Raw genomic sequence first — 15,789 nt, 5'->3', positions numbered from 1 at the left:
AATTATTTTTTGAAGATTCTTAACTTTTTCTATTTTCAGTGTATTCTCTTACTCTTTCTTGTCTACACAAGAGGGGAAAAAAGACTTGTTGCTTTCGGTTAGAGATAGCGATTTGAACGTGCAGGTAATCTTAGGTGCTATAGAGTTAGCTCCAATTCCTAGTGACCCTCTATACCATAGAGGCAAGCACCGCCTGGTTCTGTGTCACCGCAAATTACTGTGCTTGAGCCCATTGTTGCGGCCACTCTCCTTGAGCGGCTGCTTCTTTCCATGACCCTCTGTTTTGTGAAGCATGAGGTCCATTGCCAAGGACTGGTCTCTGCTGGTAACACGCCTAACGTAATGAAATGAAGTCGGGGAGCATTCTGATTGTACTTCTTACAAGGCAGATTTGTGTGCGCTTCTGGCAGTCCATGGTACTTTCGATATTATCTGTAAAATCATAATACAAATGTATCAATTCTTCTCCAGTCTTCCTTATTCCTTCTTCAACTTTCACATACTTATGAAGTAATTTAAAGTGCACCGTAGTCCTCCAAGTACCATCTTTGCTCTTTAAATGTCTTGGGAAGCACATTTGCCCAGAGCAATGAATTCTTTGATTTCTTGACTGTTGCTTCCATGAGCATTGATTGTGAATCCAAACAAAATTAAATCCTTGACTTCAGTCTTTTCTCCTTTTCTCATGGTCCAGTTGTGAGGTCTTTGTTTTGGGTTGCAGTCCATACTAAAGACTGCAATCATTGGTCTTCAGCAGTAAGTGCTTCAAGGTCTCTGCTTTCGGCCAGCAAGCCTGTGTCATCTGCATATCACAGGTTGTCAGTGAGCCTTCCTGCGATCCTGATGTCAGATTCTTCCTGGAATCCAGCTTTTCGGATTATTTGCTCAACATTGAATAAGTGGTCCAGGAAACACCCCTGATGCACACCTTTGCGGATTTCAAACTGTGCGGTATACTGTTCTCTTCAACAACTGATAGTCAGGACGGCACAAGGAAAGATCTTTCTGGTTTTCTCTGCCTTTAGACCAGATCCCTCTGACGTCAGCAAAGATCTCCCTGTTCCCACGTCCTCTTCTGAATCCGCTTGAATTTCTGGTAGCTCCCTGTCTGAATACTGCTGTAACCATTTTTAAATTACCTACTAGGGGGTGGGGCAGGCATCCACTTAGTTTTCGGGACTGGGGCCAGCCCCCCACACCTCTCCACTGATTCCCTACTCCATGCCAGAATGTTGCATTCACACCTTGGGGCACTGGGTTGAAATCTGGTCTCTCTTTCCCTGTGGAGATATAAACAATACCCTCCCCTTGGGTGGGTTAGCGCTCCATGCCCACGCATTTTTAAATTATCTTGGACAAAATTTTACTTGCATGTGTTATTAATGATACTTATAATTTTAACACTGTTGGGTTACCTTTGGGGAGGGAATGGACACAAATGAATTTTTTCTACTCAGGTGGCCAGGTCTTCCCAATTTTGGGCATAGATGAGTATTTCCTGTGCTTCAGCACCTGGTTGAAATATTCCAACTGGTAATTCCTGGAGGCTTGTTCTTCATTAATGCATTCAGTGCATCTTGGATTTCTTCCTTCAGCACCATTGGTTCTTCATCATATGCTACCTCTTGGTTGAATTTTTTGGTATTTTTGGTACAGCCTTAGGCCTTTGATGCTGCCTGCATCTTTCAATATTTCGCCCATAAAATCCTTCAGTGTTGCGACTCAAACCTTAAAGTTTTTCTTCAGTTCTTTCAGCATGAGATACATTACACCTGCTTTTCCCTCTTATTTTTTTCTGATTCCAGTATCGCACATTTCGTAAAAATGCATTACTTTGTCTTCTGAAACTGCCTTTTGAAAATTTCTATCTTTTAAAAAAAATGTCTTATGACTATCATTACCTTATTATTTCTAGCCAGCTCTTTTTTTTTCAACATATGTATTTTATGTTGGACTTTTCCCCCTAAAATTAAAAACATTTTTGCATGTCATTGGGGAAATTTACATATTCATACTATTATTAAAATGACAGTGTGGTATTAATATGGGTTTATCATAGTTTGATTATTCTTTAAGAATCAGTTCCTAATTTTTCACTCTAAATATAATGTGGTGAGTACTTTTATATGTGAAACTATTCATACTTGGATTGTGTCATTGAGATGGATTCTTAGAAATGGAGTAGTGGATCTACAAATATAGGCATTTTTATGGTTCTTGATACCTGTTGCCAAATATCTTTCCAAAAGGAACTTTACCTGTCAGAGTAACCAGCCTCTGACAATTGTGGGGAGTCTATAGGTGCAAATGTATGGCGAATATATAGAGATCATAATAAAGTCATAGAAAATAGGAGAGGTCCATAGGACAAGAGGGACCAGACTTCAACCCAGGGCCCCAAGATGTGAATGCAACATACTGGCATGGAGTAGGGAACCAGTGGCGAGGTCTGAGGGGCCAGCTCCAATCCCAACTACGTAGACACCTGCCCCTCCCCCCAAAAGAATTTATTTCAGATGACAGCACTGAATCTGCATCTCCCGGAGGGGGACATGTCTGATCAGGGCACATGGGAGCAAATGAAAGGGAGGAAGAAAGAGTAGAGCACATCCTGGCCCACCAAGCCTTGAGGACGATATTCCAGTTCAGAGCAGCCAATCCACAGAGAGGACCACATGGTCAGCCCCACTATAAGACACAACATCCCTCACTGACCCATAGCCCTACAGGGAACAACACTGGAGACAGTGTGGGAATTCCACCCCATCTGATCCCACAACACCGAGGCAAATGGGCAACAGAACAGCAAGGGGAACAGAGCAACAAAGTCCCCACGGAATACCAAAAATAGACTTTGGAGCCAGGACTTGGCTCCCTAACAAACTCGACTGGAAAACACTCCTGAAGGCCACCAAACAGTCCTTGAACTAACTACAAGCTTTTCTTTGTTGTTGTTGTTGTTGTGTTTTGTTTTGTTTTGTTGTTTGTCATAGGCTTGTTGCGTTTTGTTGTTGTTGGCTTGTTGTTGTATATTGTTGCTTAGTTTTTCTCTGTCTTGATTTTGTGCATGTTATTATCTCTGCAGGTCTGTCTAAATAAGATAGGCTGGATGAACCATCTGGAGGAGAAAACAGTGGGACCGACAGTTCCAAGGGGACATGGGAGAGGGGGAGGTGGGAGGAAAGGAAGTTGTGTTAACAAACCCAGGGACAAGGGAACAACAAGTGATCCAAATTGGTGGTGAGGGGGTGTAGGAGACCTGGTAGGGTGTGACCAAGGGTAATGTAACTGAGAGGAATTACTGAAACCCTAATGAAGGCTGAACATGGTAGTGGGACAAGAGGAAAGTAGAAGGAAATAGAGGAAAGAGCTGGGAGGCAAAGGGCATTTATAAAGGTCTAAATAAAGGCATGTACATATGTAAATATATATATGAGTATGTGGAAATTGATCTATGTGCATATATGTATAGATTTAGGATTAAGGTAGCAGAAGGACATTGGGCCTCCACTCAAGTACTCCCTCAATGCAACAATACTTTGGTTTATTTAACTGGCATTCCATGATACTCACCTTCCCGACTCAATTACTAAAGACAAAGCGGGTGCATAAGCAAATATGGTAAAGAAAACTGGTGGCCAGCTATCAAAAGATATAGTCTTAAAAGGCTTCAAGGTAAACAAGCGACCATCTAGCTCAGAAGCGATAAAGTCCACATGTAAGAAGCACACCAGCCTGTGTGATCACAAGGTGCCGAAGGAATTAGTTATCAGGCATCAAAGAACAAAAAATCATATCATTGTGTGCTCACCTCCATCATATAATTGCTGAAGAAAAATGGGTGCATAGGCAAATGTGGTGAAGAAAGTTGATGGTGCCTGGCTATCAAAAGATACAGTGTCTAAGATCTTAAAATCTTGAAGGTAAACAAGTGGCCATCTTAGCTCAGATGCAACAAAGTCCACATGGAAGAAGCCCACCAGCCTGTGTGGTCACAAGATGTCGAAGGGATCAGGAACCAAAGAACAAAAAATCATATTGTGAATGAAGGGGTGTGCGGAGTGGAGACCCAAAGCTCATCTGTAGGCAACTGGACATCCTCTTACAGAAGGATTGCAGGGAGGAGACAAGCCAGTCATAGTGCTGTGTAGCAACAATGAAGCATACAACTTTCCTCTAGTTCCTAAATGTTTCCTCCTCCCCACTATCATTCCCAATTGTGCCTTACAAATCTGACTAGACCAGAGGATGTGCACTGGTACAGATAGGAACTGGAAACACAGGGAATCCAGGACAGATGATCCCTTCAGGACCAGTGGTGAGAGTGGCAATACCGGGAGGGTGGAGGGAGGGTAGGTTGGAAAGGTGGAACCAATTACCAGGGTCTGCATATAACCTCGTCCCTGGGGGACGGACAACAGAAAAGTCAGTGAAGGGAGACGTTGGAGAGTACAAGATGTGACAAAATGATTTATATCAAGGGTTTTGAGGGAAGGGGGAGCTGCGAGAGGGAAAAATGAGCTGATGCCAGGAGCTTTAAGTGAAGAGCAAATGTTTTGAGAATGGTGAGGGCAGTAAATGTACAAATGTGCTTTACACAATTGATGTGTATATGGATTGTGATAAGAGCTGTATGAGCCCCTAATAAAATAATTTTAAAAGGGAATCGGAGATGTGGGAGGGAAACTAAAATAGAGGCGTCAGACACATGTTGTGGCAGCATGCTCGCCTGGACGGCTGTGATCTCAACAGCCAGATGCGTGCAGAGCAGGAGGAAGGGCTGTACAGTAGGCATGCATGACAGGAAGGGGATGAGCTAGGAGCGTGCACACAATAGGAAGGGGAGGAACTGGGGGTACACATGTGAAAAGATGGGCAGACCCTAGACTTAAGATGGCAGATTAATCTTCATCCTTGAGTAAGCTCCACCTGGTCTCTGGTCATCCTTGAGTAAGCTCCACCTGGTCTCTGGGCTCTTCAAGGAAATAATCCACTACTATCCTTATCAGAAGGAATTGGGCCCTACAGAGATTGGGACAGATTACAATCTGATTGCTCTAGATGGCTGATAACCCACCGGGAGATTAACATCTAAGCAGCTCGTGTTGACTTGCAAGTATACAGTAATTTACCATGTGATGCAAGCAGCATCCTAGATTTGGCATATATTTTGGGGAGACAACCTGGGGAAAAAACCATTTGCATCCCGCATTTACCAGTTTAGCTTTTAATTAGCCAATTAAATGGTCCATCCTTCTTTCATACAATATTTAATGCCTTCTTATATCTTATCTGTTATCTTGGTAAAATTAGCATGTAAGTGTTTTTTGACATTTTAACTTCTAAGCTAATTTATACCTTACTAGCCACTGGTGAGATTAAATATATTTACATTTGCCATTTATATTTCTTGTGTTAGTTCGATTCTTGTTCTTTGATCTTGGATTATGTGTATGCCTAGCAAATGTTTATGTATTATATATCATATGCATGTTTGTTTAACCTAACTTCTTTTATCTTAAGATGCACTTCCTGAAGGATTCAGTCAGGAGTTTGAAGAGGAACAACCTAGAAGTAGGCCGAGATTCCAGTCTCCTCAAATACAAGCTACTATTTCACCTCAAGTGCAACCTAAAGCCAAAAACCAGGAAGAAGACTCTAGGATTAAGGTAATGTAAGGATTAAACATTAGCAGTTCAGGAGTGTGGGATACAGATGTGGGATACAGAAAGATGTCTCCCCAGGTTGTCTATGCCAAATCTATGCCAATCCAAGATGCTGCTGACTACACAAGATAAGCAACTATACACTATAACCTGTCAGAGGTTGTTCTCCCTCAGGGCTATCAGCCATTTAGACTGATCAGACTACATAGTCTGTCCACCATAAATAGGGCCCACTGCCTTCTGATAAGGGTGGTGGATTGTTCCCTTGAAGGAGAACCCAGAGGCAAGGTCGAGCCCACTCAAGGAGTACCAAGGTTACTGTGCCATATTGAGTCTAGGGTCTGTCCATCTTGTCACATGTGTACCCCTAATCCCTCCCTTTCCAATTGCGTGTACACCCCTAGATCATTCCCCTCCTATTGCATGTATTACTTATGGTAACAACCCCTTCCTGTTGAGTATGTGATCATCCATAATCGAGGGCTTGCACACTCCGTAAGGATATATAAGCCTTGGTTAGAAATAAACTGCTGGCCTCCTCTCTTCTTCCCTACCTCCACGAGGACCACAAAGAGGGCCTGACGTGAGCATGCTACCATGAAGTGTGTCTGACTCCTTCATTTTATCTTCTCTCTTACCGCTCCTATTCTCTATGACTTTACTATAATATTTATATATTATAACTGTACAGTTGTGCCTACAAACCCATGATATTTGTTAGGGACTAATCTCTCCTGACACATGAGTATACCTATGTCAATGCTTCACCTTTAGGATCCCTGGTGGCACTGAGGTTGACCAAAAGGTCCGCAGTAGTTGCAGTCTACCAGTTGCTCTGTCAGAGAAAAGGACTGGCGATCTGATCCCGTAAAGACTACAGCCTAGGAAGCCCTGTGAAAAAGATTACAGTTTTGCTCCGAACTTATTCAAGCTGTACGTAGGATCAGTATGAAGTTGGAATTGACTCTGTGGCACACAACAACAAATAACATTTATACTTATTAAAAATAGCTAATTGCTGTCAAACTTCAATCATTATGTTTTGTTTTTCTGTTCTATAACAAGCCAGCCCCAAATGCAGTGGTTCTTAGAATTCTGCGATCTGAGCTACAGTTGTTGGGCAGTTCTTGTGTTCACATGACATTTCTTCTGGGTCGAGTCTATCTCTAATGGCTTGTTTACTCACATGAATAGTATCTTAGGTGTTGGTGGCTTGAGAGCTGGCAGGCCATATCTCACCCTTTCCATTTGGTCTTTCCATGTGACTTGCTTGGGTTCCTATGTAATACGGTAACCTCAGGTAGATTGGACTTCTTACATAACATCTACCATCCAAGAGAAAATACTTCAAAATGATAATCCCCAAAGTATAAATTCTCATTACTCCTTGGCATATATGACTTTTGCTAAGGCATCACTTGAAGCATATCACATGGCCAAGTGTCATTTCATTTTGGTGTGGGATTGCAGAATTGTGTCATTACTAGGAAGTGTGGTTCATTAGGCATTATACTTAAATACTCTGAATGTTATACATCTATGGAGGCATCATCCTCATAAAGCCTTTTTTTAACAATTCTCTTTTCATTCTTTTCTGCCTCTTTATGTAAATATATTTGGGTTCTGCAAGTTTGGGCTTCTTAAAATAATGTTGAGTTTAATTCATTTGTTCTTCACTGAACAATATGGTATAGGCAATTTGACACATATGTGTCTGCTGTCTTCAGGTGTAAAGAATTTAGAAATGCAATGACACTTGATGATAGTAGTGACATCTTTTCTAACTTTGGTTTTTTCAGATAATTGTTTTCTCTTTCTAGCCAAAAAAGGAAGAAAAAAATGTGGAAGTTAATATGAAAGAATGGATATTGAGGTATGCTGAACAACAAAATGAAGAAGAAAAGAGTGAGAATTCCAAAAGTTTGGAGGAGGAGGAAAAGTTTGACCCTGTGAGTAGAAATTTGTATGAGGCTGGCTATTCTAAGCAAGGGATTTAATTTTTCTGGAAACTTAGTTTCCTTATGTAAATTGGCAAAAGACCTCTTGAGGATGATGCGACAGTAAACAAGATAATGAGAAAGAATTTAGCACAGACTAACTTCTTAGTTAGGTTTCTCCCATACTTACTTAGAGAAGTAATTCTGCTAAACAGGTATTGAATAACTGTTCTGTATAAGGAGTATGACCAATATCTTCGGAAATAAAAATTAGGCACCCTCCTTTATAAAGGAAGTCTATAGTCTAGAGAAAGAAGACAGAAGCATCATATGATCAACTAAAGATATTAGGTAGAAGATAATGCTACTAAGTTATAGAAATAGGATACGTGTAACGCATCTAACAGACAAAGGACTTCAACCCAGAATTAATTGAAGAACTTTTTTTAAAAACAATTTTATTGGGGGTTCTTACACCTCTTATCACAATCCATACACTCATTCAGCATGTTAAGCACATTAGCACACATGCCGCCATCATCATTTTCAAAGCATTCTCTTCCCACTTGAGCCCGTTATCAGCTCACCAATTCTTCCTCCACCCTCCCCCGCCCTTCCTCACGAATCTTTGATAAGTTATAGATTATTATTTTCAAGTCTTATGTCGTCCTCCGTCTCCCCTCACCCACTTTTCCGTTATTCATCCTCCTGGGAGGGGGTTATAGCTTGTGTGATCCATTCCCCCTTTCCCCACCCTCCTCTAATCCTCCTAGTATCTCTATGCTCATTGTTGGCTCTGAGGGGTTTATCTCTTGGATTCCCCATGTTCTGGGCTCTTATCTGTAGCAGTGTGCATGATCTGGTCTAATCTGATTTTAAGGTAGAATTGAGGTTATGATAGTGGGAGAAAGGAAGCACCGAAGAGCTAGAGGAAAGTAGTGTGTTTCACCAGTGCTCTACTGCACCCTGACTGGCTCATCTCTTCCCTGTGACCCCTCTGTGAGGGGATGTCCAACTGTCGACAGATGGGCATTGTGTCCCCACTCCATGGTCCCCAGCCCCAATTCATATTGGGTATGATTTTGTTCTGGGTCTTAGATGTCTGATCCCTGATCCCATTGACACCTCATGATCACACAGGCTGGTGTGCTTCTTCCATGTGGCCTTTGTTGCTTCTGAGCTAGATGGCCACTTGTTTATCTTCAAGCTTTTAAGATCCCAGACGCTATATCTTTTGATAATCGGGCACCATCAGCTTTCTTCACATTTGCTTATGTACCCATTTTGTCTAATTGAAGAACTTTTAAAAGAACAACAGATATTTCACAAAAGTAGATATACAGACAGCCAAGAATATGTTGGAAATATTTAACATCCTAGTAATCAGAGAAATGAAACTATAATGAAATACCACTACATCCTTTAAAATGACTAAAAAGCCCAGACCTTGTATTAAGGACGTTGTGAACTGGAACACTTCTCATAGATTGCTTGTGGGAAACAGTGAAACCATTTTGGAAAACTGACTACGTGATCAAGTTGAATATGCCTGCTATAAGATCATCCATTCGATTGGTAGTTATCATTCAGGAACATGTTTACCAAAAAGACAAATGTCCAGGACAACTTTATTCACAATAAGCAAGAACTGCAAACAAAAATGTCTGCCAGTAGGTGGATTGATAAACACATTGTGGCATGATATTGCATATATCCATCATGGAAACTTAGGGGGCTTCAAAAAGCTCTTTGGAAAATGGAATTCGAAAACAATGGAAAGCAAATCAGTGGTCGCTGTGTCTCAGAGCGGGCCAGAGATTAACTGTAAAAGGTTGAAAAGGAACTTTTTACAATGGTGAAAATGCCCTGTATCTTAACTTTAATGTTTACTTGGACATAAACATTTATGAAATTCGTGACCTGAGCATTTAAAATGGACACAGCTTAGTTAGTGTGAGTCAATCGTACCTAGGGAAGCAGTAGGTGAAGGTTCCCAGTCCCCCACTTCCTCAACACTTACTGTTTCTTAATCTTCTCGTGGTGGCTTTGAGTTGCATTTCTCTCATGGCAAATGCCCTAGAAGTAAAGGTGCTGCGGTTTCATCTCAGTTACTGTGCACGTGGTATTAGAGGGACAGCCCCTGGAGGAGGGCCTGTTGCTTAGTCCAGTAGAACCGCAGCAGGAAAGAGGACGGCCCTCAACCAAATGAATCGACAGCGGGCGGAATGAGGGCTCCCGCGTGGCCGAGACTGTGCGGAGAGCACAGGCAAGTAGGCAGCACGTCATTCTGTTGCACACACTGGGCAGCTGTGAGGCGGGACAGCACCGAAGGACAATGGCAGAAGCCGAGTATCTTTTCATGTGCTTGTTGGCAATTTGTCGTATTCTTTAGATAAATAATCTATTCTAATCCCTTGGTTTTTAAATTGAGTGGTTTGCTTTTTTGTTGTTAAGCGTTAGTAGTTCTGTTAATATTCCTGGATATTAAACTTTTCATCACTATATGACCCCCCGCCATGCTTTTCCCCAGTCTTAGAGGCTGTCTCTTCACTTTGTTGATAAAGTGCTTGGTGAACATAGGTTTTCAGTTTTGATAAGGTTGTATTTATTTTGTCTTTCACTGTTCATGTCTATTTCACATTTTCAAAATCTGTTTAAAAAATAGGTCTTGAAACATTAATCCTGTGATTTCTTTTATTTTGTAGTTACAGTTGCAACATTTAGATCCTTGTTCCATATTGAGTTGAGTTTTCTTATGTGGTGTGAGCTAGGGGTCCAGATTTGTTCGTTTGTACTAGATATCCAGTTGTCTTAGCCCACCCTCCATTTGTTAGAGACTGTTTTTTCCCTGCTGCTTGGACAGAGCATCTTTGTTAAAATCAGTTGATTATAGAGGTACAGGAGGATCAAAGATTTTAATATGATCTAGTGAAAAACACGTAATTGTTCTCTCTTCTTCCCCATCATATGCAACAGAATGAAAGGTACTTGCACCTTGCAGCCAAACTTCTGGATACAAAGGAGCAAGCATCTGCTTTCAAACTAGAGAAAAACAAAGCCGGCCAAAAAGAGGCTCAAGAAAAAATAAGGCGATTTCAACGAGGTGAGCACTTTCACATTTGTAGATATGTAAGGATAGTTGCCCCTTCCTTGTGGCCCTTCCTGGGGTGGAGTTTGTCTCTTTGGTTTCTACTGTTTCGACCAAAGCAGTTCATTCTCGAGCCCAGGAGAACTGGCCGAGGGCCACATTTGGCCTGCAGTCTGGCCGCAGTTTGCCAGCCCCTGATTGATGCAGTTCCAGGAATGCCTGCATTTCTAATGAAGATGGTCTTCTAGGCGAGTGGTTTCCAACCTGTGGGTTGTGACCCCTTTGGATGTTGAACACCCCTTTCACAGGGGTCACCCGATTCATAACATAGCAAAATTACAAGTAGCAACGAAAATAATGTTATGGTTGGGGGTTGACCACAACAGGAACTGTATGAAAGGGTCGCGGCAGTAGGAAGATTGAGAACCAGTTTTAGGCCTCTTACACCTGTTAAATAATGAGTTGTAATTTGGCCTATGGTTTGAAAGTTAACCAATTGCCTCTGACTTCCAGTGTAAATTCCTTCAAGGAAAAAGAAGAAATTATAAGTGTTTGTGGGAAGGAAAAACAAAACAAAACTTGGCAAAACAGTAAAGCATAATAAGAAATCAATTTAAACAAACAAACAAAACTCATTTTTTCGCAGAAATGGAAACTTTAGAAGACCATCCAGTATTCAATCCATCCATAAAGGTTTCACATCAACAGAATGAGAAGAAAAAGCCTCCTATGGCTACAGAAGGGGGAAGTGCTTTGAACTTTAATTTATTTGAAAAATCTACAACAGCTCCTGAAGAACAGAAAGGTAAAGTGAAAAGAAATTGTTACCTGGTATAATTTGTAGGTTTTCTATGTGAAGGGCCTTCAAAAAATTTGTGGAAAAACTACATTGCCTTTTAATTCCATTTTTCCATGAATTTTTTGACACTCCCTGACTTATAATTGTGATACGAACATTGCCTTGTGTTCTGGAGATTACATAAGATGGGGAGTAATGTTAGGTTTCCACGTGCTGTCTTAGGGAATAATAACAATCATGTCCAGCATTTTGTTACTTCAATACCATGCCTCAACCTCGGTTTTCTCCCGCACATTCTCCATAATTCCTGCCAGAGTTATCATTCTATGATAGCTACATGTGTCTTCTGTTAAAATCTTCAATGGGGTGAAACCCAATGAGGTCAATAACAGATTCACTCCATTTTGGATGTTATTCAAGACCTTCCCATCTTATTGCCAACTCTTCCTAACTATATGCTCCAGACCTGCTGTCCTTTAAAACATGTCACTTAATGGCGCCATGGTTTTGCTCAACCTGTTATCCCAGTAGGCCAACTTTTTCCTCCTTCAAGGCTCAGCTCAAACAGCACCCCGACTTTAAGCCTTCCCTCTCTGTTGTCATGCCACCAGATGTAAGTAATGGTATGCCTCGTTGTCTGCTTGTCCAAGTAGAGTATGAATAAAAGTTAACATGAAGCTTATCAGACTTTAATGTACACACTATTCACCAATATGGTTAGGTTCCAAAGACCAAGTCATTCTATGAAAATCCTGAGCGTGTAAAAATGGAGGATGAACCTATCCCAAAATGGGGAATGCTTACATTATTCCATAACTGCCAAGCCATTGCAGATCATAGCTCAGCAAGTTGGCAAATAACCTTAACCCTCACTAAAAGCATTAGTCTTGCCTTGCACCTCGGTGTTCCCTGCTGTCAGACTTCCATCGTTAAATGTGAAAAATAAGCAGATAGTAGATTTTTTGCTGTTGTAAATGTGAAATGTCAGATAACAAGATAATTTTTTTTAAAATGAGAGTATAGTTGGTCTAATCAGACATTAATGAGGCCATTCTTTTATGAGTTTGTGGTAGTCTCTCAAAAACTCAACTGCCATCAAGTCAATTCTGACTCGTGGTGACTCGATAGGATAGGGTAGGGGTAGGACAGACCGCGTGGATTTCCAAAATTGTAACTCTTTACAGCAGTAGAAAACCTCATCTTTTTCCCTCAAAGTGACTGCTGACCAATGTGTAGCCACTACACCACCAGGGCTCCAACTCGATGCCTTATGTAGTAGCTGCTTACTAAATGTCTGGTAAGTGAACATGATAGTAATAATATGGTTTTATTTTTCATCCTTTCAACAAATAATTCTTGAACATTATTAAATAGAGTTTCCTGTGGTATTTTACAATACCACATAAGAAAACATAAGATAGCTCTGTCCACTTCAAGTATAGAATTTAGTAGGGAAAATGAGATCATTTCTAAAGTAGAAATTAGCAAGAAGGCCTAGTTTAGTTTGGGGCGATCTTGCTGAGACCTGACAGATCCAGTACTCGTGGTGGGAATAGCCTGTCGAGTGGTGACGGTCCACTGGGACGGGAGTCTAAGGCGAGGCAGAGCAGCACTCCATCATTCGGCAGTGATGGAGATGTTCTGTTTCTGCACCACCCACAGTGGTAGCCACTTGTCAGTCATATGTGAGTACAGGGTTCTTTGAAATATGAGTCAGGCAAGTAAGAAACTGAATGTTGCTATTCAAATAGCTTCATCTGCTTAGTGGCTACTCTATTGGACTGGCAGGCCTAGAGCATTTGAAGAATTGCCTGGTGCTCAGTGGCTACAGCATAATGAACGTGGAGGAGTGGCAAGACATAGGCAGAGATGAACCCTGGCAGCAGGAAGGAGTTTGGACTTTCTTTTTACGTAATAGGAGCCATTGACGATGAAGGTGGCTGTGGTGTCCTTAGTGACAGCTGGCACACTGATAAATGACACCTGGTGACATTTTGCAAAAGATTGTACTGACTGCCAGATAACATACCATACATAATTCAGAATATTCTAAATAATGGATAATATCTTAGATGTTTTATAAAAAATCATGAGCTCCTCAAAATAAGTATTTCGAAAGATTCAGGGTTTTCAGTGCTTCTATCCAGCAAAAGGATTTCCTTACATTGTGAATAGAAGAGCAGGCCTTTCTAGCTCCTTCTAAAATTACTGTTCCCAAAAGGGAAGAGACTGGTGACTCAAAACAGATTTGACCTTACTGCATGACTATTTTTAAAGAATCAATCTTTTTCTCCCTTCTTAGATAAGAAGAAAGAACCTCACGATGTAAGGAATTTTGACTATACAACTCGCAGCTGGACTGGGAAATCTCCCAAACAATTTCTGATTGATTGGGTGAGGAAGAATCTTCCCAAGAGTCCAAATCCTTCCTTTGAAAAAGTTCCAGTAGGTAAATACTGGAAATGTAGGTATGTTTTTTCTGAGTAACAGAACTTCACTCCTAGAGAAAATGTAAGACAGAATCTGTTTCCTGTGAATTAAGTAACTAACTGGTAACCATTGGGGTGGCAGTGGGAACCTGCCAGCCAGCCGTCCTGCAGGAGAAGAGACCCAGTGATGGCTTCTGTAAAGATGGCAGCCCGGGAACCTGTGGGCTCGTTCTCCGTCTTACAGGACCGCTGTGACTGGATGGCCCTCAACAAAATAGACGTTTTCCAAAGCTCTCTTGATTGCACAGCTCACACGAGCCCCAAGAGTTGCTGCTACGTAGGGGCTCATAATGAACCGCAAGATGACATCCGCCAGCAAGGTCATTCAGCCATATACCCGACTAACAAGGTTCCCGTCCCCGCTAGACCTGACGAGCCTAAACCCACTGTATCAGAAGCTTTGAGGTCAGCAGGAATGCCCTGTGTTCTTCTGCAATGTCACGGGGTTCTATGGGAAATAAAGCACCTCGTTTATATCAGATCTTATAGCACCAGACATTACCTCAGAAATGCAAAAGAAAATGTGTCTCTAGAAGAAGTTAATTTATCCGACATAAAAACCCAAAATAACCACTGAGAATGTGGCTGCCTTTTGTCATCACACAAAAGAATTGTTTTTTAAACAGGACTTCCAAAATGACAAGTAAGATTATGTATATTAAGCAACTTTAATGAAGTATTCTATTAAAAAGAAAAATTTAGATAGATAATTATATGTTCTAATTCATGTTTCTGAGTCAACTCCACAAGCCCACTTAATCATATATATTCTTCATACCTACTAATGTATACATTTTAATATTAGCCTACCAATTACTCTTGATTATCAAGTATTACCAGTGTTGACCTTCTTAAAGCACACATTTTCTAGAAAAGTTTTCCAGAGGTTTCCTGTAATTTCACTTTCCATATGGTTTTTATTTAGGGAAAGATGGAATTTATCAAGCAGAATGTATTGCTTGGGGAAGTGATTTTCCTGAGATTGGTTGCAGATCAGTGAAATAATGGCTCCATTATTTAATTATCTTAACATTTCTTATTCACATGGTTACTAGAATATAGCTGAATATAGAACAAAGCCAAGGTAAAAACAGGCGACCCTTTGGTAGAGGTAGGAGATAACAAGAGTATTATTTGTAACCTAAATTCAGATCAGGAAAATGTCAGTACAAAATAGACAATAAAGGAAAAAAATAAGTACAGCACAGGAAAAAAATCTTTCACTAGAAATTGAAATTCTATTTTCCAGAGCTGTAAAAAAATCTTGTTCTTTGGTTTTACCACTTTGAAATGATTTTCTATGCAAATCCTGAGTACCCCATAAACTTTCTCAATTTTTCTGAGAGCCTCGTAACAGCCACTTAAACATATTTTATTCAAGGCGGTTTGTGGAAATCCAGTAAGCGTTCCTTATGCATGGGTGTATATTGTTGTGAAAGTCAAGCTTCACAAAACTAAATAAATTCTTGAGTACCTTTGATTTCTAGAAGTCAGCATGGCCGTTAAGTAAGGTAGAATTGTTGAGTACATTTCTACATTTGCCCAGGTAATTAATTATCTCTGGGTAATCTCCGTTACTCCATGTGGAGCTCCTGCTGGTATAAACCCGGGGTTGCGGCCCACTGTAAATGATGCTTGCATCAGACAAGACAGGAGTTTGGTGCACGCGGTGTTTTCTCTAAGGTGTTTTAATGACAAATGAAAAACACCTGGCTCATGATAACTTTTTGAGCTTTTTAATTTGTGGAGGGAGCCCTCTACTTTGACACCTCAGAGTAATCTCACTCACTGCCATTGAGTCCATTTGGAC

The 15,789-nt window shown here is 40.9% G+C and overlaps 1 protein-coding gene across 1 annotated transcript in view; it reads left to right on the top strand.

Annotated features, from left to right (window-relative positions):
- DHX29 (DExH-box helicase 29) overlaps window positions 1-15,789 on the top strand; it is a 57,461-nt gene that overhangs the window by 6,413 nt on the left and 35,259 nt on the right. The window contains exons 5-9 of the mRNA XM_075541040.1: window positions 5,524-5,669; window positions 7,487-7,615; window positions 10,580-10,706; window positions 11,338-11,496; window positions 13,793-13,958. Coding sequence (XP_075397155.1) covers window positions 5,524-5,669; window positions 7,487-7,615; window positions 10,580-10,706; window positions 11,338-11,496; window positions 13,793-13,958 — 727 coding nt within the window. The remainder of the gene's footprint in view (window positions 1-5,523; window positions 5,670-7,486; window positions 7,616-10,579; window positions 10,707-11,337; window positions 11,497-13,792; window positions 13,959-15,789) is intronic.

The sequence above is a fragment of the Tenrec ecaudatus genome, chromosome 2 (genome assembly GCF_050624435.1).
Source record: "Tenrec ecaudatus isolate mTenEca1 chromosome 2, mTenEca1.hap1, whole genome shotgun sequence".
Classification (NCBI taxonomy): Eukaryota; Metazoa; Chordata; class Mammalia; order Afrosoricida; family Tenrecidae; genus Tenrec; species Tenrec ecaudatus.
This window is presented reverse-complemented; position numbering and strand designations above follow the sequence as displayed.